Raw genomic sequence first — 20,713 nt, 5'->3', positions numbered from 1 at the left:
ACTAGCCAGAAGCTGTCTCTCTGCTGTTTTCACTGCTTTCAGGTAAGTTTAGTCCCTAAAGTTACACAAATAATACATACAACTGTTCCTGACACTTTCTTACATGTTACTGACACTTTCTTACATGTTACAGGGCCAGCTATGGTCATACAGAACCTCAGATCCCACATAGCAATTTTTCTCTGGCCCAGCTCCGGCCCACACAATCAGCTTTTGCTTGGCCCACATACCGCAATGACTTACGGTCCTAGTGTGTACCAGGTCTGGATTCCAGACAAGGGCCACACATAGGCCATAACTGGCACAATTCAGGGCCAGTTATGGGTAATTAACTTGGCTGAGACTTGGGCCAGTTCTGGCCCATGTGTGGCCCTTGTCTGGAATCCAGACTTGGTACACACTAGGACATCTAAATCAAACCCTGTTGCAAACCCGGCCGATTGGATTGAAAAACACCTGCGGTACCTGCGCGAGGTGATACAACCAGCGATTGCTTCCGCCACAAGACAGCATCAGAGAGACCCTCGGAAGGTAGGCAAAACCAAACTAACCTATCTATGGCAGCATCGTAGAACAAAGGCGATTGACATTATCCTAAATGATTGTATGTTTCCCACGCCACCGCTTGATCCTGGTGACACTGAGCAAGTGTACAATTATTATCAGAAAAAATGTAAGTCCGACCCGACTACTATCACGCTTGAATTACCCCCGCGGAATGATGACTTAGACAATACATTGACTGAGTCGTTGCCGTCTACATCGGCATTTACAATAGAAGAGATTGAGAAAGTAATTGTAAATCTGCCCAATAACAAAGCCAGCGGCTCAGATGGTGTTACTTATGAGAATTTGAAAGCCACTAGGCAAACATCCTGCTACATATTGAAAAGCATATTTAACACCTGTTTGATTAATGGTAAAGTCCCTAGTTCATGTAAGGGAGCACTCATTTACAGAATACCGAAGAAAGACAATGTACCAGAAGACCCCTCAACATGGAGGGACATCTCATTATTGCCATCTGTATACAAAGGCTTTATGAAGTGCCTGCTTTCAAGAATACTACCTTGGCCGGTTGATGCTGGAATTTTGTCTAACAAACAAAAAGCTTATATTGAGCGACAAGGCATGAATGAGCATGTTTTTTGCTTAAAAACTGCCATCAACGATTTTAAGCATGAATCTGCTAAGCTATATATTGTCTTCCTTGACTTCAGAGATGCCTTTGGCACATTGCCTCATAGAGTCATGATTGATGCATTGGAAGAGATGCAGCTCCCTAAGATCTATGTGGACATAATAAAAGATGTATATTGTGACTCCTACCTACAAGTGATCTGTGGAAAAGACCTCACCAGACCAATACCACTTGAGGTAGGAATCAAAACTGGCTGTCCATGGAGTGCTGTAAACTTTATCATTGCAATAAATCAATGGCTAAAATGGCTCTGCGCACATGCCCCGCCCCACGTCCTGTCACCGAATCCAGTCCAGGGCTATGCTGATGATGTGGTCGTCGCATCTCGAGATGAAGGCGTGATTAAAAACATGTTGTCTTGCACAGACAGATTCCTGACATGGTCTGGCCTACAAGTAAAGCACAGTAAATGTGCAGTTTTCTATGAGAGGAGGAGTGGTGGCAACCGTTGGTATAGATCAAAGGCCGACCAACCCCCCTCTTTTACCATCTTAGACCAGCCACTCAGAGTGTACACTAGACATGAGACCTACAACTACCTGGGTCACAAGTTTAACATTGCTGGAGAATGGAGTGTGCAAGTGACTGACATGGCACATCAGTTTATGACCAGACTGGATCTCATTGACGCATCAACTCTTCCCGTTATTTTAAAAGTGCAAGCAATAAGAGACATAGCTTTTTCTAAAATTCAACATCTTTTTGCAAATGTCCATGTTCCACAAAAAGTATTGCGTGAAATGGACAACAAAACCGTAAACGTGGTTAGGAAATGGCTTTGTCTCAACACACATTCCACAAGATGTTTCATCTTCCAGAAGAGACAGGACGGGGGGCTTGGAGTTCCAAACTGCATGTGGGAGTACACAGCCACAAGACAGTCTCACCTTACCAACATGCTAAACTGTGATGATTTCAACGTGGGGCAAATGGCCAGAGCATCCTTATTGCTGGATTTTAAAAGACGGAAAGTGCTACATGCATGCGGTGGGGAAGACAGCTTCCTGGGTTTTAAAAGAAAGACCAATGGAAAGCTGGATGGACGGGCACAGGGATTTGGTGTGTCATCAGACTGGCCAGACTTAAACGACCTATGCTGGAGGACAGGTACTGAACTGAAGTGGACCTCCCACAATCAACCTGTAGAGGTCTCTGATGCAGTCATAGAGGATCCATCTGTCATCGTGGAAGCCAGGCTGCACCATAACAACATTGTTCACCTGCTCCAGCCTAGAACATCAAGGCAGACTCTCTTGTCTATTCAAAGAGTTCAAAATATGGAGTACTGGTCCAGTCTAAAACTCCAGGGAAAGTTGGCAAAATTGCCCTGTGCAGACCACTCTGTATCACACACCATCTACAGCAATGCCACCGTCAGTGAGGAGATCCTCACTTTCTGTGTAAAAGCACGTCTGCAGGTTCTTCCTACAAAATACAACTTATCACTGTGGTTTCCCTCGACCCATTCCCCCCTCTGCCTGCTGCATGACCCCCCTCAACACCTGGAGTCAGTAGCTCACATCATGAACAGTTGCTCATCATTTAAAGGACTATATATTGCTAGACATGACAGACTTGTGGACCTCATTGCTGCTCAGATTCCCTGTGTGGCTGATGAGCAGATCTTTAAACACACTACTGTACAGTCTGAATGGTTTAACTCACCTGCAAATACTTTTCTAGGAATTGCTAATACTCCAGATATTGTTAACATTTCTCAGAATGGTAAAACAGTTACACTATTTGAGGTGTCATGTGCATTTGACTTGTTTATGGAGGACTCTTACTGCTCTAAAACTTTAAAATATCAGTTATTGATATCTACCATTGAGAGCCTTGGGTACAAATGCCAGCTTATTGTGCTAGTGTTTGGTAGTCTAGGTCATGTACACAGGCTGGCGATCCGTGGACTTTGCATTGGGGGCCTATCTAAAACAAGGGCTAAACAGTTGGCAAAGTACTGTTCAATCTCAGCAATTACAGGAAGCATGTTCATTTGGAAAAGGCGATGTTTCTTGTATCCTTAGAACTGTACATAACAATGTGCTGATCTGTTTTAATCTGTTGGATCATTCAAAAAATTTGATTCCTAATGAATTGTGATTTGTAATGTGGAATCAAATAAAGTATATAATGTGAGTGCATCTTGATATTGCTGACTTAAGGCTACTACTTTTTACAATGTGCCTTATAACAACTATAAAGAGCGTGTTTAAAGACGCTATACAGACCGGTAGGATCTACAAACAAACATGGTCTATATATGACGCTGTGTCCAAACAACATTCAGCGGATGATAATTCCATTAATACTGATTTTTGAGTCTCGTAAGGGCTCTAGGGCAGGATGAGTGGATTTCATTTCAAAATCAAGAAAAAGTTTGGAGAAAGACCTTGGATTCGAAACATTTTGAGGACAGGTACAACTTCGTTTTCTCTGGAGAAACGCCGATAAAATGGATTAAACTCATCTGTATCCTAAATGGAGTTTATTTCAAGAACGGAACATTTTCTACTACTTGGCGAGATGGGAGACCATTTGGACTACCTTTTTTAAAGTTTACAACCCGTGTATTGAAGAAAATGCCATTAATCAACAGAGGACTCCCTCAAGTTCAAACCCGGGATTCCCTTGGAAGCTGGATTGAGGTGGAGCTGCGCTTCCTGCGGGACGTCGTTCAGCCGGCACTTGGGGCGTCACGGAGTACAACTCAAGAACAAAAGCAGGTGGGCAAAGATAAACTGGCATATTTGTGGCAAAATAGAAAAGCTAAAGCAATTCAAGTTATTCTTAACAATAGTAATTATCCAAGTGCACCAGTCTGTACAAATAGTAAGCAGCCTGTGCAAAAGTATTATACTTCCAAATGTGTGCCTGAAAGATCAGGAAGTACATTAATTGTGCCGCCGTGGACCGGCTCACTAAATCCGGTGCAATATAGTCAACTAAACACCTCGCTATTTACTATTGGTGAGGTAGAGAAAGTGATTACTAATTTACCAAATAATAAAGCAAGTGGATCCGATGGTGTGACGTATGAAACGCTGAAATCTGGCAAAAGCACGTTGTGTCCAGTTCTGACTAATATATTTAACATCTGTCTTGAGAATGGTAAAGTACCAGAAGCATGGAAAGGGGCATTGATCCATCGAATCCCTAAGAAAGATAATATTCCTGATGACCCGTCAACTTGGAGAGATATATCCCTGCTACCGACAGTTTATAAGGTATTCATGAAATGTTTGCTCTCAAGAATCCTCCCCTGGTTGGTGGAGACAGGAATACTCTCATCAAAACAGAAAGCATATATTAGTAGACAGGGAATGAATGAGCACGTCTTTTGTTTGAAAACAGGAATTGATGATTTTAAACATTCATCTGCAAGATTCTTCACAGTTTTTCTGGATTTTCGTGATGCCTTTGGCTCACTGTCCCATGATGTTATGCTTCATGCATTGGATGAAATAAGACTACCACAGCCGTACGTGGATGTGATCAAGGATGTTTATAATAACTCCTATGTTCAAGTCATATGTGGAAGTGTCTTAACTGATCCTATACCACTTAAGATCGGTATTAAGACTGGTTGCCCTCGGAGCGCTGTTAACTTCATACTAGCGATTAACTCCTGGCTGAAATGGATGTGTCAGTGCGCACCAGCAGGTGTTCGATCTCCAAATCCAGTGCAAGCTTATGCGGATGATGTGGAAATATCTTCACGAGATGAGAGTGTAATTCATAGTATGCTTCTTCGTACGGATGACTTTATGAGGTGGTCTGGTCTGGATATGAAACATACAAAGTGTGCAGCGTTTTATGAAAGACGGAGTGGAGGAAATAGATGGTATAGATCAAAGTCTGATAAACCCCCGGCTTTTGTATTAGCACATAAACCTATCCGTCTATATGAACGTCATGAAACCTATCCTTATCTGGGACATAAATTCAACGTGAGCGGTGACTGGGAGGAACAGGTTACAGAGCTGTGTCATGAATTTACCCGAAGACTTGCATTGATTGATTCTTCCCCTCTTCCCATAATGATGAAGATCGAGGCTATCAGATTGATTGCAACAGCCAAAATTCAACATTTCTTTATGAATGTTCATATTCCACAATGCACACTTTCAGTATTGAATGATGAAATGGTAAAGCTAGTGAGAAAATGGCTCTGTCTCAATAGCCATACGACCCGAGATGTTATTTTCCAGTCGAGTCGAGACGGAGGTCTCGGTGTCCAGACATTGAATGGATTTATACTGCCTCCAGAATAGGTCATCTTCTTAACATGCTGAATAACGGCGATACATCTGTCAGAGAGTTGGCACGTGAGTCACTTTTTCTTCATTTACAGCGGCGCAAAATACCGGCTGCTTCGTGCAACGAGCCCCAGTTTCTTGGATTGAAATTAAAACAGAATGGAAAGTTGGACATTAAAACAGCCGGATTTGGAGTACGCTCTGATTGGCTGGACCTAAATGATCTGTGCCAGCGTACAGGACTGCAGCTCTCTTGGCGAGGACCAGACGGAGCGGTAGCGGTCCTTAATGAGAATATAATAACAGATCCGCATATCTCTACTCTAGCGGTACTCCACACAGAAGGTACACCTCGTCAACTATCGACCAATAATGTAAGAGTCTCACTTCTTCATCTCAGAAAAACTCAAAGTGCTCAGCATTGGATGGGCTTGAAACTACAGGGAAAATTAGCACTTCTTCAATCAGCTGACCATTCAGTATCCCATTCTGTTTTGACTAACTTTTCAATTTCAGAGGATATTCAAATTTTTATGATTAAAGCACGACTACAATGTCTTCCAACAATGTACAATTTGTCAATATGGTACCCGTCAAAATACAACTCCTACTGTCTGTTACACCAAAATCAACAGGAAAATGAAACCGTCGCTCACATCTTAAATGGATGTTGTTGTTATAAAGGACTGTATGTGTCCAGACACGATCGACTGGTTGATTTGATTGTAAAGGATCTGAAAATAATCCATAAAGACAGTAAGATTCATCAGCAGACTACTGTTGAACTGAACTGGTTCTATCACAACACATCTGACAGAGACTCCTGACATCGTGATAGTAAACGAGGCTTCGAACACTGTATCTGTTATTGAAGTTGGCTGTTGTTTTGACTTGTATTTTGAGACTTGTTATCTTTCTAAATTGTTGAAATATCAGCCGTTGGTTGAAGCCATCCATCAACTTGGCTATCAGTGTAAAATGATTATTCTAATATTTGGAAGTTTAGGTCGTGTGCACAAGAATGTGATTAAAGGACTGCAGTTGGGTGGATTGCAGAAGAAGAAAGCAAAAAAACTTTCTAAATTTTGTTCAGTTTCAGCCATTATAGGGAGTATGCAAATATGGAAACGAAGATGTTTTGTCTATCCTTGAGTGTTGATTGTTATGAATATAAGGACTTGTGAATGTATGTTAGCCGAGTGAACCTGTCATCTTGCAGACTGACTTCCCAAAGTGTTTGGATTCCGTTTTTGTTGCTTGTCTTGTGAATCCAAATAAAAGAAGAAAATGTGTGTGTGTGTGTGTGTGTGTGTGTGAGGTGTGTGTGTGTGTGTGTGTGTGTGTGTGTATGTGTGTGTGTTGATTGTGTGTGTGTGAGTGAGTGAGTGAGTTTGTGTTTGTGAGTGAGTTTGTGTTTGTGTTAGTGTGTGTGTGTGTGTGTGTGTGTGTGTGTGTGTGTGTGTGTGTGTGTGTGTGTGTGTGTGTGTGTGTGTGTGTGTGTGTGTGTGTGAGTGAGTGTGTTTGTGTTAGTGTGTGTGTGTGTGTGTGTGTGTAGTGAGTGAGTGAGTGAGTTTGTGTTTGTAGTGAGTTTGTGTTTGTGTTAGTGTGTGTGTGTGTGTGTGTGTGTGTGTGTGTGAGGAGTGTGTGTGTGTGTGTGTGTGTGTGTGTGTGTGTGTGTGTATGTGTGTGTGTGTGTTTGTGAGTGAGTTTGTGTTGTGTGTGTGTGTGTGTGTGTGTGTGTGTGTGTGTGTGTGTGTGTGTGTGTGTGTGTGTGTGTGTGTGTGAGTGAGTGTGTGTGTGTGTGTGTGTGTGTGTGTGTGATTGTGTGTGTGAGTGAGTTTGTGTTTCAGGAGTGAGTTTGTGTTTGTAGTGAGTTTGTGTTGTGTGTGTGTGTGTGTGTGTGTGAGTGAGTGTGTGTGTGTGTGTGTGTGTGTGTGTGTGAGTGAGTGTGTGTGTGTGTGTGTGTGTGTGTGTGTGTGTGTGTGTGTGAGTGAGTGTGTGTGTGTGTTAGTGTGTGTGTGTGTGTGTGTGTGTGTGTGTGTGTGTGTGAGTGAGTGTGTGTGTGTGTGTGAGTGTGTGTGTGTGTGTGTGTGTGTGTGTGAGTGTGTGTGTGTGTGTGTGTGTGAGTGAGTGTGTTTGTGTTAGTGTGTGTGTGTGTGTGTGTGTGTGTGTGTGTGTGTGTGTGTGTTAGTGTGTGTGTGTGTGTGTGTGAGTGAGTGAGTGAGTGAGTGAGTGAGTGAGTTTGTGTTTGTGAGTGAGTTTGTGTTTGTGTTAGTGTGTGTGTGTGTGTGTGTGTGTGTGTGTGAGTGAGTGAGTGTGTGTGTGTGTGTGTGTGTGTGTGTGTGTGTGTGAGTGATTGTCATGCTGGTAACCTGCTGTCATGACGCTGATGGATCTGCATTCCAGCGCTGCAGTGAGCCAGTGTGAACACATCCAGATGAACACCTCACACGCTTCAGTCTGAAAGCGTGTCAGACACTAAGAATGAACTCACACTCTCACTGTTTCTGCCATATCTGTGTGCTGTTCTGAGTTCAGACGCTGTAAGAGAAACTGTGCTGTCGTTGCAGTCATATTTACTAGTGCTTCCACATGCTTCCCTCATGTTTCCTGAAGACAGACCTCTAGCTTACAATGATTCATTATTATATTTAATTCCATATCAAGTAATTTTAGCTGCTGGTTGATTCTGTACTGTCAGTTGCTAAAATAAGAGATTGCAGGGGTGTAAAATACTTGTCATTTTCCTTGATTACTGTCCTTTATTATTTTGGGGGATTTGTACTTCAATGCAATTTAAACTGACTACTTTTACTTTTATTGATTACATTTCTGAAGAAAATAACTACTTTTTACTCCTTAATTTTTTTTTAATTTAAAGTACTCATTGCATTTTTGCATTTTTTTTGTATCTTATGCACATTAAATATGCAATGGCAGCTCAAGCGTGCATGCTTGACCCGTGAGAACCAGTGAAGTTAGTTTTCATGCATCGAGCACATGTGTTTGTTTCAGCTTCAGTTCTAACTCTCATCAGGGTAATTTCTGGCTTCAAATCTGAGGAAGCATCCTGAGGAATAGCAAAGGTGCTCAGGAAAGAAAGTCACATGCGTATGGGACAGCATGAGGGTGTAAAGAATGGAGTTTCTCTTTAGGGGCTGCATTTTAATTACCGTTGTTGCACTAGTGCCATTGAGTTTTATTTCCTCCCTTTAAACAAACCTTTGTATGACTGTCTGACAAAACGTTTTATGCTGTTTTTTTAAAGCAATTTCAAATTCATTTTGCATTGGGAGGATGTTTCAACATGATGATGTGTTTTTTTTGTTTTTTTGTTAGGGTACTTCTACTTTTTAATACTTGAATATTTAAAGTTGTACTTTTTTACATAGTAAAATGTTTACTGAGTATTTGTACTTTCACTTGAGTATAATCTTTGAGTACTTTTTACATGCCTGAAGAGATTTGTTGACAGTGTTCATCAACACATAAGAATAAAAATCATGCTTTGATAAGTCATATGAGATGAAAAACAGAAGTTGAAATAATGACATTCCAAGTCTACATTGACTTCAATTGAGATTTTGACATACTAAATCAAAATTAAAGTAGAAATTATGACTTAGAAAGTCATAATTACAAGATTAATCTTTTACCCTTTTTTTTTATCTCAGAATTTAATCTTTCTAAGTCTTTCTAATTCCCATTTTTTCTCTCATAATTTTGATTTAGAATATACATTTCAACTTAAAACAATAAGCTCAATAAATGAGTAATATTTATAAATCGACTTTGTAAGTCAGAATTACATTTTTTTTTAAATCATAATTTAGAGTTTTTAAGTCACAATTTAATGTCATAATTACACCTTTTAAGTCATCATTTCGACTTTTCATATCTTAATTATGACTTTTAAAATCATACTGCAGGGAGCCGTGTTGATGATAATGTGGGATGTGAATTGTGTGTATTGTGCATTGATTTCTGTTGTGTATTGTGAGATTCATGTGGTTATACAGCATGTGTTCTACAAAGAGGTTGAATAGTGTTTAAAGCTTTGAGGAAAGTGTTTGGATCAGTTATTTTGGATTTGCAGCCAGCAGAATGATTTTAAGCAATCGAGAAAAACTGTAAATGTGTCTGTCAGAGGACGGTTAGCTGTCTCCTCTCCATTTCTCTTCATTCATCATCTTCAGTAGATGTTGCGTTTCCTTACGCCCCTTTATGCTCCCTTCCAGCCATTAATGCCTCATTCACTGTAGAACTGATTTGTAAATGCCGTATAAAAAGCACAGATTGAATGAAGTCCACAGAGGTTGAGGAGAAAGTGAATAAGGACAGCTTTGTGCTAATGACAGAGTCTGAGGCGAGACATTCCTGTCTGTCAGCGCGCGCAGCGCCAATGAGAACCGTTGAGGAGTTTAATTAAAGGGCGGGAACTCTTTCGCGCCTTCTGAGGGCTGGAAGGTTCGGCGCGCGCGGCAGACTCGAGTGCGCGCGCTCCGGCTGCACTGCGTTCATTCGCCTCAGATCTTTCGGTTTTATATCGTCACAGCAGGTGAGTGCGATATTGTGTGGTTTATGAGAAGAACTGCATTAATTGAGCGACTGAAGTAACACTGCGCTCTTTAGTAGACTTTGTGTAAATCTGAAACGACTTTTGTCGTTTGTACTTGTACTGAAGTGTGTAGTTTTGTACTGATGATGTTCTTCATTTGCAGTGTTGAGGAGTAACTAGTTACATGTAACGGAATTACGTAGTTTAATTACAAAACAAATGTAACTTATCAGTTACAGTTACTGAGAAAAAAATGTGTAATTAAATTACAGTTACTTAAGAAAATGTTAACTATTACAAAGGGGGTTAAATCTAAATATTTTCACACACATATAGATTTAATTGATTTATTTTATAAATTGCGTTGACACCAATGTTTCAGGAGTTTAGGACACATGCTTATTCAATAGCTGTTTTATTTCCTATTTGGGTTTATGTATATGCTTTATTTTTTAAGATTAACTGTTTTTCCAAGGCATTGTTAGTCATAGCTATGCAAAGATTTGATTTTAAAAACAGTATCATAGCTATTAATCTATATATTGTTATGATTTCAAATCTGTATTTAACTTAAAGTAAACAGAGGTGCTAAAGTTTGATTTTGTGGTGGCTGTACTTTTAAATAATCTTTTTTATAAACTTAATTCAAGTGATGAAGGATTCTGAAGGTCTGACAGTAATCAGTGTAGAGTTATACTGTAAGGTTATCTCTGCCTGCTTTACATGTTTGAAAATGAATTACTTTTCTAAATTTCTAATGTTTTCAATGTAATCAGTAATTAAAGTAATTGTAATAGTTACACTACTTATTACATTTTGTAATCTTGTAACCTATTACATTTCCAAAGTAACTTTCCCAGCACTGCTCATTTGTTATTCGCTTTGGATGCAAGCATCTGCTAAGTGAATACATGTAAATGAATGTAAGTTTGTGATGTTGTGTGATTAAGTGTGTGTGTGTGTGTGTTGATCAGCTGAGAGGATGAGGGTTCGAGTGCTGCTGATCCTGATACTCACATCAGTATTAATCACACATGCTCAAGGTACGACTGTCTGTCTGGTGTTTTCTATTCTGTTAATTATGTTTTTATCATTCATTCTAAATATGTGTTACATCATCAATTGTTATGATGTTCTTTCAATTATTCTGTGAATTGTTCTGTCCATATTAGTTCATTCATAAATCCTTATATTCATACATCTCCTTCATGCTCAGAATTTCTAATAAGGCTTGTTTTATTTTAGGTCAACTGTTTGCACCATAGCACTTTTTCCCCATCCAAAGTCAAGTCACCTTTATTTATATAGTGCTTTTAATTATCCAGATTGTCTCAAAGCAGCTTTATAGTGCTAAATAGGAAAATAGCCTGTAATAATGCAAAAGGACAACAGTAAACACTCAATTTTCAGTTAAAGTAAGTTATGCAAAGCTGATCCAAAGGGAATCTTTTAATGTTTTCTGTATTTGTTTTGGAAATCTTTCGTTGCTTGAAAACCTTCTCATTGCTTAAAGGGACAGGTCACCCCAAAATGAAAATCCTGTCATTATTTACTTACTCTCACACGGTCTGTTAAACACAAAAGAACTCAGCAGAAGAAACAAACTCATACAGGTTTAGATGAGTGTGTGTGTGTGTGTGTGAGTAAATGATGACAGCATTTTCATTTTTGGGCAAACTGTCTCTTTAACAAAAATTACGTGGCTGGACTTGTTGGAAGTGCCATAGACCTTGTGGCAGGAGCAACTTCTCCATTTAGTTCCTTTTATGATCCCGTAAAACATGTTTATGTGGCTGTAGGAAAGGTCGGTGTAGCAGAGAGCGACAGCATTCCCTCTCTGTCAGGAGGAAGCTGATCTCCTGGAGCGCATCCAGCAGACACGTTCAGATCTGTTACTCAAATACCTGCCATCCGCTGCGCCTCAGGTGTCTGCAGGATACTGAGCCAACGCTACACAGCAGCCAGAACCAGAGCTATAACCGCACCATTCAAATAACCAGCCCACACCACAGCTGCAACGAGAACCGCTCTGAGAAACAGTACCATTGGAATCACTCTCCGAATTATTTTTTTGAGCATTGTCAAGAGCATTGACAGCCAATCAGAATCCATTCTGCTTCAAAGAGCTCGCTCATTTAAAGTGACGGATGACAAAACTGAAGTGCGTTTAGAATATCTTCTTCTGGTGCGGACGTTAATATAGTTATAGTTGTCGTTCTTGGTGTGAACATACCTTTAACCGTTGTTTGATAATCTAGAAAACTAAACTAACTTCTTGAAAGCATCAGTACTGTGAATATATTGGAGTAGTGTAAAAAACTGCATTTACACCAGCGTTTCCAGCTGAATTCAGCTTCTGTGTAAGGAGCGAGTCCTCAGATAGTACTTTAAAATGGTTTTATTTTTATTAAAGTAACACTTACTCCATCTAAACTCTTGAAATGTTGTCACTGTACGTCAGGATGAGGATGTCTGTTCTTACTCATTAACCGCACTGGGCTGTTTCTCAAAAGCATTGTTACCCTAGATCTTGGAGAAGATTGGTGCCAGTGGTTTCTTTCTTTCGATCATCTACTTACGATGCATTTGGGAAATGCAGCCTTGATGAATTTGTTAAACTTGTGAGTTTTAGTCTGTTTGCATGATTAATTAATTGAACGACTCGTGTGGGGAGTACTCGATTAAAAAAGTCCTTGATTGCAATACTTTATTTGAACTAATTATTATTGCCTCATTGCAATTATATATATTTTGAGCAATTTTAAGGCTATTGTTCACTTTGTCTATTTTTCTTACCACAAAAAATGTATTATAATGATTAGATTACTCGATTAATCATCAGAATAATCGACCGATTACTCGGTTACTCAAATAATGGTTAGTGACAGCCCTAGAGTCGTGTAAGTCATTAATCAATGACTCTGACTGCACTGGTTGTGCAGCATGTTTGTTTTTAACTGCAGTCAGAGAATAAAACACAACAGAAATGCATGTTATTTTGTGTTAACTGAAACTGTCATGATATTCAGTTCCGAATCGAATCTTTAAAGTAGTTTAATGCTGGTGTACGCTGACTGTTTAATGGCACGCAGAGGCAGCATAAACCTGTTCAAGGAAACACAATCACGATAAATGCATCAGAGAGAAGAGCATGAGGACAGTGCTCTGAAGCGGGTCACAGAAGCGGGTCAAAACCCTGTCTAAAAACTCAGAAATACGTCCGGGTCAGTTTCAGCTCCCAAGTTTGCTTGACCTTGCCCTTTTTTTTTTGGTTGATAACTGTAAAACACAGCGCTTGTCACTGTCACTATTTAATCAGTAGAGGAGGGGCGGGACAAATACTACACCGACCAATCATCCTATTTGTACAACGACTGCCTACAACAATGGAGAAGTCAATATTACTGGTTACTGCTTTTTCATATTTAGTAAAAGTCTTAAAAATGAGATACTAGTAATACGTTGGCGCCGTGGATATTCCAAATCATAGCAACTAAAGCATCTCAGCCGGAAAAGCGCTGTGCCACCAAAGCGATCTCAAGCTGGTCGTTTTAAGAAGAGCGCCTGACATTTTTCAGCTGGCTAAAAACTCTTTTGTGGACACACGTTATTGAATATTTATTGTTAGGCAAATGGCCTATTAGTCTTTTTTGCATTTATGCAATATACTGGAGCCAAACCTGAGTAGACCAGAATATTCCACTGCGTTCCTGGATATACAATTAGCGTAGCTGTAATTCATAGATGGGGGTTATGCTAATTGTGAATGAGCGTGCACGAGCACCCTATTTACGAATGATTGGAATTCATTAACATACACATGCTTAACTATGAAATCGGACGTTTACGAAGCGTTTGTGAATCCAGAGGAGAGTTTCAAGAAGGTCTGTTTTACGTGCAAATTATTTAGAATCTACTCATATATTTACGCAAGTTTCATGAATGAGTCCCATTGAGATTTGGGGATTTAATTGTGTTAATTTTACAATATAACAATGAAAACAGTCTGCAAAAAATATTATTAGTATAGTTTTCCTATTGATTTTGTGGTGAAATATGAGCCGGACATGTTCTCGCCAGGTTTTGAGCGATTTATCTATTAGAAGAATAAAAACTCAGTTTAGATTCAAACACAAACTCTGGTTGGACGCGAGCCGGGACGTTTTACCGCCGTTGAGAGGAGACAGAAAGCGTTTTCACACTCGTCCTGCATTCAGGTTGGTGCTCTTCATTCAGTGTTTTATCTTCTGCCTGCTGCATCCGCTCTGAAGAGGAAACCTCTTTACAGAAACACGTTAACCTGCCTGCTAACCGAGACACAAACTGGGGTTTGTGGGATAGTGCACTGCACTTAGTGTGAGAGGAATGACTACGCCCTTCACCCGTCCTCACAAATACACACTTTGTTTGGATTGTTTTCCATAAGTCTTACTTTCTTCTCAATCTGTCTCACCACAAGCCGAGCAGACAATGTGCATGATACGAGGAGTAAGTCAGAGCTGTTTACTCAAAACGCCGTGTCCTAACCAGTCTGAAGCGACAAGCTTTTAGACGCCAAACTGCTGTGTGACGTGACCAGTGCTGGTAGAAACTAATTAAATGTAATCCAGAATCAGTAATCAGATTCCAAAAGTTGAGTACTTAGCTTTTACTGTATAAAATGCTCGTAATCAGATTACAGTTACTTTTTTATTGATTACATTATGCTTACAAGACAGTAAAGTGTTCACACATTGTTTTCACTTATTCATTTTTTCTGTTTTCTGAAGCACTTTTAAAAGTTAGTTAAGTTATGTTTTTTATCACTTTGTGATTCATTAACTTTCTTGGAAGGGCTTTTGTCTTTCAAACACATTCAAATTCCCAAATTGTTATTTTTTATTTAATGCAGGAATTCCCAAACTATTTTTGTCAGCAGAACTTCTTTTAATTAATATATTTACTTTAGGTATCTCCTGAGATTTTCAGTTAAAAATGAATAATTAAGTCAATAATTGAATAAAACAGTTCACAGTTTTCGCACGTCACATCATTTAATGTTATAATTTTATGTCGAAGTGTTTGATTTATTAAATTTTCTTTATGATGTAAATATTTAATTAAAACTCCTGCAGTTCTTCACAAAGCTCAGTTTGGGAAACCCTGATGCAATTCAACATGGAATACTTTCCTTCTCTGTATTTTTGCATCAATATTATACGAGATTATCCTATTCAAATTAACGTGATAAATGAGTTAGGTCAAAAGTAATCTAAAAAGAGTCAGAATAGATTACCCTATGTCTAATGTAATAGACTCTGTTTCTGATTTAGTGTAATGTGAAATCAGTAACGGACTGCCGTTCATTAGTAATCTAACCAGCACTCAGTCACGTTAATATGTGGTTGATTCAAGATAATTGTTGTATTTCTCGAGCGTGCAACAGCTTTATCGTGTCATGTTTGGTTAGGACATGGCGTGACGTCCAAGTCTTCCTCTCGTTCCATCTGTTTGACGCTCAGACACAGATGATGACACTCTGGATGTTTTCAGATCTAATTAAGCGCTCTCTGTGGCACACACAGCCTTTACTCCAACAGCTGATCTGGAGTAATGGTGCGTTTGCTCTGCAGATGCTGCTGTGATTAGATCGAGTTTGTTCGTCCACAGAGAAGCTTTACACGCTACTTTAAGATGATCTTTCTGAGGGATGTATTCTCTTGTTTCCGCTGTGTTCGCAGTGCTGATGCCCAGAAGGCTGCGTTTTAAAGAGCTGAGCTCCAACACGCTCGGCGTGACCTGGAAGGAGCCGAAGGGAGCGTTTGACAGCTATAGACTCCTGTACAGCACAGGCTCAGGTGAGAAATCCCATCTCTTCCCACCTCTTGTGAGTTGTGATCATCGGACAGAATGCTGGGAATGTGAATCCGGGTCTTTTGGACCCCTCAGGATAAAAGAATAACATGTCATTCACTCAGGATATGAAATATGAAAAGTGTTTACGGTTCTGTCAGACCTGACTAATGATTATGCTGTATGACTGGCTACAAAGACGAATCTTCTAAATTTAACCTGGGAAAGTGTGTCAGTTTAAGATGTTTGATAGAAGATGGCTAGATGGATGTTGACTGTTTTTTAAAGGAGTAGTTCACCCCAAAAAAAACATTTACTTATCATTTACTCATTCCCAGGCCATCCAAGATGTAGATTTTCTTTCTTCAGTCGAAGAGAAATTAAGGTTTTGCAGGAAAACATTCCAGCAGTTTTAGGGCCAGATTTTATAAACAGGGCAAATTAGCACAATTCCATAAAAGCGCTGATGGGAGGGAAAAATTCTGCATGTGATTTACTGACAATGCACACATTAAAGAACACAGACGCAGCAGATCATTTTCATAATGACCAGCGCAATCTACCGAGAGCAGCTCCTGAATATTACTGATGAACTGATCAAAAAGTAGGCTACTGTTCATATGCGTTTTATTACTATATAGTATAGTAATATAGTAATAATTTAGTACGTTCTCCTGTTTTATTGTTGGTTTCCTCTTTTCTGATTATTTGGAATGAGGATAAAAAGACAAAAAAAAAAAAAACATGCAAATAAGTTCAAACATCAATTCAATATCTAAAATTTCCTGAATATTATGAAATTCATGAGGGCCGCCCCCTGATGACGTCATAATGTGCAAATTAGATGAGTATATTTACACCCCACATAAACTTTCGGTCATGCCCAACATTTTTCTGATTTACAGTAGATCTCTATCTTTAAGCCCTTTCAAGCCACAACCTTTTGAAATCTTGATATCAAAATCCAGCATTTTTTCCAAAAGTCCCTGGCGCCTAAAGGGTTGATTTTGCGTCTGAAAGGGAAACTCCTAGAAATGCATATTCAATAAGGCGCAAAAATAACTGTGTCCATGCCTTTTCAGCGCTAATTCTTCACTGCGCGTCTTTATTAAATCCTGACAGTGCTATTTTAACACCAAAAGACGGTTTGCGCTGCTGTTAGTAAATCTGGCTCTTAATTTCTAATCCAATGCAGAGCTGCTCAAATGTTTTAATGTGAAGGGCCAAAAATCTAATTTGATTGAGGGCCATTGGTCAAAAGTAAGTGTTGCATTATATCAAACTATATTAAATTAAAATGAATTTTAATTTTAAAATAAAAAATGAAAATTTTATTATATTGTTTGTTTGTTTTTTACATTTCAATGCAAACAAAAAAATTTTTTTTTTTAAAGTGTTGGAAATATAAATGACAAATATTGGCATGTTTTTTTTTTGTTTTTTTTGGCTATTTGTTCAGCTGATTTGATTTGGTTAACTCACAGGTCCTAGTGAACAGGGCTCAATGCAGACCATTTCCCAAAATCCATATTAAGGCAGCTTCAAACTAACAATGCATCACTATGACGGTTTGTGCTATAAAAGGTTTTAGATATCCAGTCATTTACTCTATTAAAGTATGGCACGCTCTAGTGTTAATGGGTTTTTTATTTGTATGTGCACATCTGATCGGAGCAGAACGGGGCTGAATCTCATCTCAGCGTGTGTGTTGTGTTCACCAGGAGAGGAGCGTGAGCTGATAGTGAGTAAATCTGAGCCCAAAGCCGTCATCGCAGGCTTCGACCGGAGTAAAGAGTACAGCGTGAAGATCACAGCCGTCCGAGGAGCGGAGCAGAGTAAAGCGCTGCTGGGCACATACTCCGGTGAGACACTACACTCTGAGACCTGATTATTTTATATGAGATGTTTGGTCTGCTCTGACTGGCGCTGTGTTTCTATCAGGATCGGGGTCGGGGTCAGAGGTGAGTGACCTCAGAGGTCAGCAGGACTCTAGTGCCGCCCCGCAGGACAATGAGATCCGTGAAGGTGAGGTGGAACATCAGTCCTGATAAATCACAGCCAGCATCCAACGGCTATAAACAAAACTATAGCATTAGTGAGCCGTACTCTTACTAAACCTCGGTCAACAGAGATGCATTCGCTGCTAAACAGCTTGTGCTCTGCTCTATAATGTGAGAGTACACATGAACATTTACTCATTCAGCTTTAATCCAAATCAGTGGCATTGCTTGCTTTATGAACTGCTGAGGAAAAGATGACGTGAAGAAAAGTAGGAGATGTTTTCTTCACTTCATGTTTTCTCATTGTGATGGTGACGCGTGTATTTCTGCAGGTCTGAAATCTTTATTCTCTCTTCCTTCCACAAATTAATGCCTTAAAAAGGTCTTAAATCAGAGCAGAAAGTCATGGCATTAAATGTTGCATGAACTGCAATATAATGAATATATAATTTTTTATTGTGTTTCCAATATCGGAACATTACTGAATCAATTTACTGGAGATGCAAAATGAAGATAGTGGAAGAACTTGAACAAAATGAAGTGAGTTTAAAGTGCCTCGAGAGTCGACTCTTTCATTTGAGAGACAATAACTTTATACACGGTGCACTTTCAGATTTAAAACTTTGCAGGATATTTTCATTCACTCAGAGCTGTGTTACACACTGCATGAAAGATACTCAAAAATCCATAATAGGTGCACTTTTAAGCTTAAAACAAGACCAAGGGCCAGATTTACTAAACAGGGCAAATTAGCGCAAGAGCGCAATTCCAAAACAGCGCCGATGGATGCAGAAAATTCTGCAGGTGATTTACTAACAACACACAAATTAAAGAACACAGATGCAACATCTCATTTATACATCGACCAACGCAGTGTACCAAGTGCGGCGCAAATTAGCGTAGTCACAAATAAAGAATACAAAAATGAAAAAGCCACAGTGCGTTGAAAAGAACCGGAGGCCAAAAAATGAAGCTAGAAGTTGCAAGAAGTTTTGATGGAGCTGGTATTGTGTGACTCCTAGTTGAGGGTTCAAAGTTGTCTTTTATTTCCTGAAGCAAATTAGGCAAACTATATGTTCGTGTTCTTTTTGCATTCCAAATAAACTAATATGTGTGGGGAAAAAATCCTCTCCCTTCTACCACGCGCTCTCTGTTCTCTGCAACAATAATTGCAGCCATTTCAAGCACAAAACTTTTTTGGGGCGTTAAATAATGGCGCAAATGCCAGTAATTTGACAGACGTTGCAGACGTTAGTAAATCTCGTTGCGTGATTCATTTTAATACTCTCCTCCCATAAATTTAGCGTCTGAAAGGGAAACTCCGACAAATGCATATTCAATAAGGTCAGGCACAAAAATAACTGTGTCCACGCCTTTTCAGCGCTAATTCTTCACTGCACATCTTCAGTCTTCAGATATTTTTTTTCCAGTTTTAATCATAAATGCACTTCTTATTTTATGTCATTTTGCATCTCCAGTAAATGTATCTTGATGTAAGGGTGTTTAGATATTTGCATTGGAAAACAAGACAAAAACAGTTCATGCAGTGTGATCAGAAGGTTCGGTAAAGGTTATTTCCATACTCTTTTTTTGGTCAAATGAATGAAAAAATGATATAGATTGGTTGGAAGCAGTATTTTCAAAGTTTGATGTGGGCCTATTGCTAATACAACTCATTTTCTGCTCCCTAGACGTTTACGTTTAGAGCCATTTGGACATATTGTGTTCCCTTCAACGTATTCCTGAAATTCTGAGTCTTAAATAGGTCTTAAATGAACCTTCATAAAACCTTTTATCCTCTCATGACAGACCGCTGAGCAGTTTCCAGAGCAGTTTTACAGAAAGTCATGTTTATAATGTCTTAATATCTTTATGCCTTATAGTCACATCTATCAGATTAGAGCTGGACGATGACAAACTCTCTCACAACTTTGGTGGAAAAGATGGAGACAATACAGCTTTTGGCAGAATTTTATTATTGGACATATTGAATTATGTGTTTGTTAAATCGTTTTTCTTGTAAAAGCATCCATATTTCAGATGCATCCACTTTATTGACAACAGAAACACAGTTGTTGCTCACGTGGATCGCTGGTCTGACATGATTTCTTCAGCGGTGTGATTTAAACACCCTGTGTTGTGTTGACAAGTAACTCATAAATCAACATAAGTGGCTCGTAAAACTATTTACTCAGTGAAGCTCGTTTACTCTCAGCGAGGGTTAATTTGGGTCCTGCTTGAGAGACTGATGTTCGTAAAGAGCCTCAAACCGTCAGAAAAGAGTGTGTGTGTTAGTGTTTACCTGGAGAAGATGCAGGATGTTAATCATCTAATATGAATCAGTCCTGCCTTGATGAACACAATACAACTGTTGAGACTCTTGGTGTTTTCATGAGTTTCTGTTTGTCTCACAACATTAATGATTTAGTCTTGTGGGAAATATGTAAGTATCTCCTGCAGCACTAAACATTAGCGTGAACCTTTGTCTCTGTTTGTTTCTAAACGTTAGGCGAGCGTCTGCACTCGGCTATATTTAGTTTCCAGTTTAAATGGCGGTTTGAAGCACAGCGGCCGCAGAGGCTCATGGGTTTTGGCTCTGCAAACGTGACATTAGCGTGGAGATTGATGGCTTGTTTGTGTGTGTGTGATTTATAATGAGTGTGATTATAGGGAAGAGAGAGAGAAACACATCTGTAAATCTCCTCAAAAGATCTCCGCTCGAGTCAGTTGTCGCGATATTGCAAAATTTTAAATCTCTGTATTTTTCAGAACGCTTAACTGATTCAAGACTTCAGTTTCAATTTCATTTTTAATTTTATTTCTGTGATGCGCAGCTGTATTTTCAGCATCATTACTGCAGTCT

At 39.3% G+C, this 20,713-nt stretch overlaps 1 protein-coding gene across 4 annotated transcripts in view; it reads left to right on the top strand.

Moving 5' to 3' along the window:
- Positions 1 to 9,885: 9,885 nt before the first annotated feature.
- The window catches only part of col14a1b (collagen, type XIV, alpha 1b), a 60,791-nt gene continuing 49,963 nt past the window's right edge, over positions 9,886 to 20,713 (top strand). For 3 of the 4 annotated variants that reach the window (XM_058753528.1, XM_058753527.1, XM_058753530.1), the window contains exons 1-5: positions 9,886 to 10,018; positions 10,993 to 11,061; positions 15,739 to 15,855; positions 17,572 to 17,712; positions 17,792 to 17,875. In XM_058753528.1, coding sequence (XP_058609511.1) covers positions 11,001 to 11,061; positions 15,739 to 15,855; positions 17,572 to 17,712; positions 17,792 to 17,875 — 403 coding nt within the window. In that variant the 5' untranslated portion in view covers positions 9,886 to 10,018; positions 10,993 to 11,000. The remainder of the gene's footprint in view (positions 10,019 to 10,992; positions 11,062 to 15,738; positions 15,856 to 17,571; positions 17,713 to 17,791; positions 17,876 to 20,713) is intronic. The other variant, XM_058753529.1, reaches the window with a different exon arrangement.

The sequence above is a fragment of the Onychostoma macrolepis genome, chromosome 19 (genome assembly GCF_012432095.1).
Source record: "Onychostoma macrolepis isolate SWU-2019 chromosome 19, ASM1243209v1, whole genome shotgun sequence".
NCBI classification, from domain to species: domain Eukaryota; kingdom Metazoa; phylum Chordata; class Actinopteri; order Cypriniformes; family Cyprinidae; genus Onychostoma; species Onychostoma macrolepis.
Note: the sequence above shows the minus strand (reverse complement) of the source record. Positions and strands in the feature narration are given on the sequence as shown.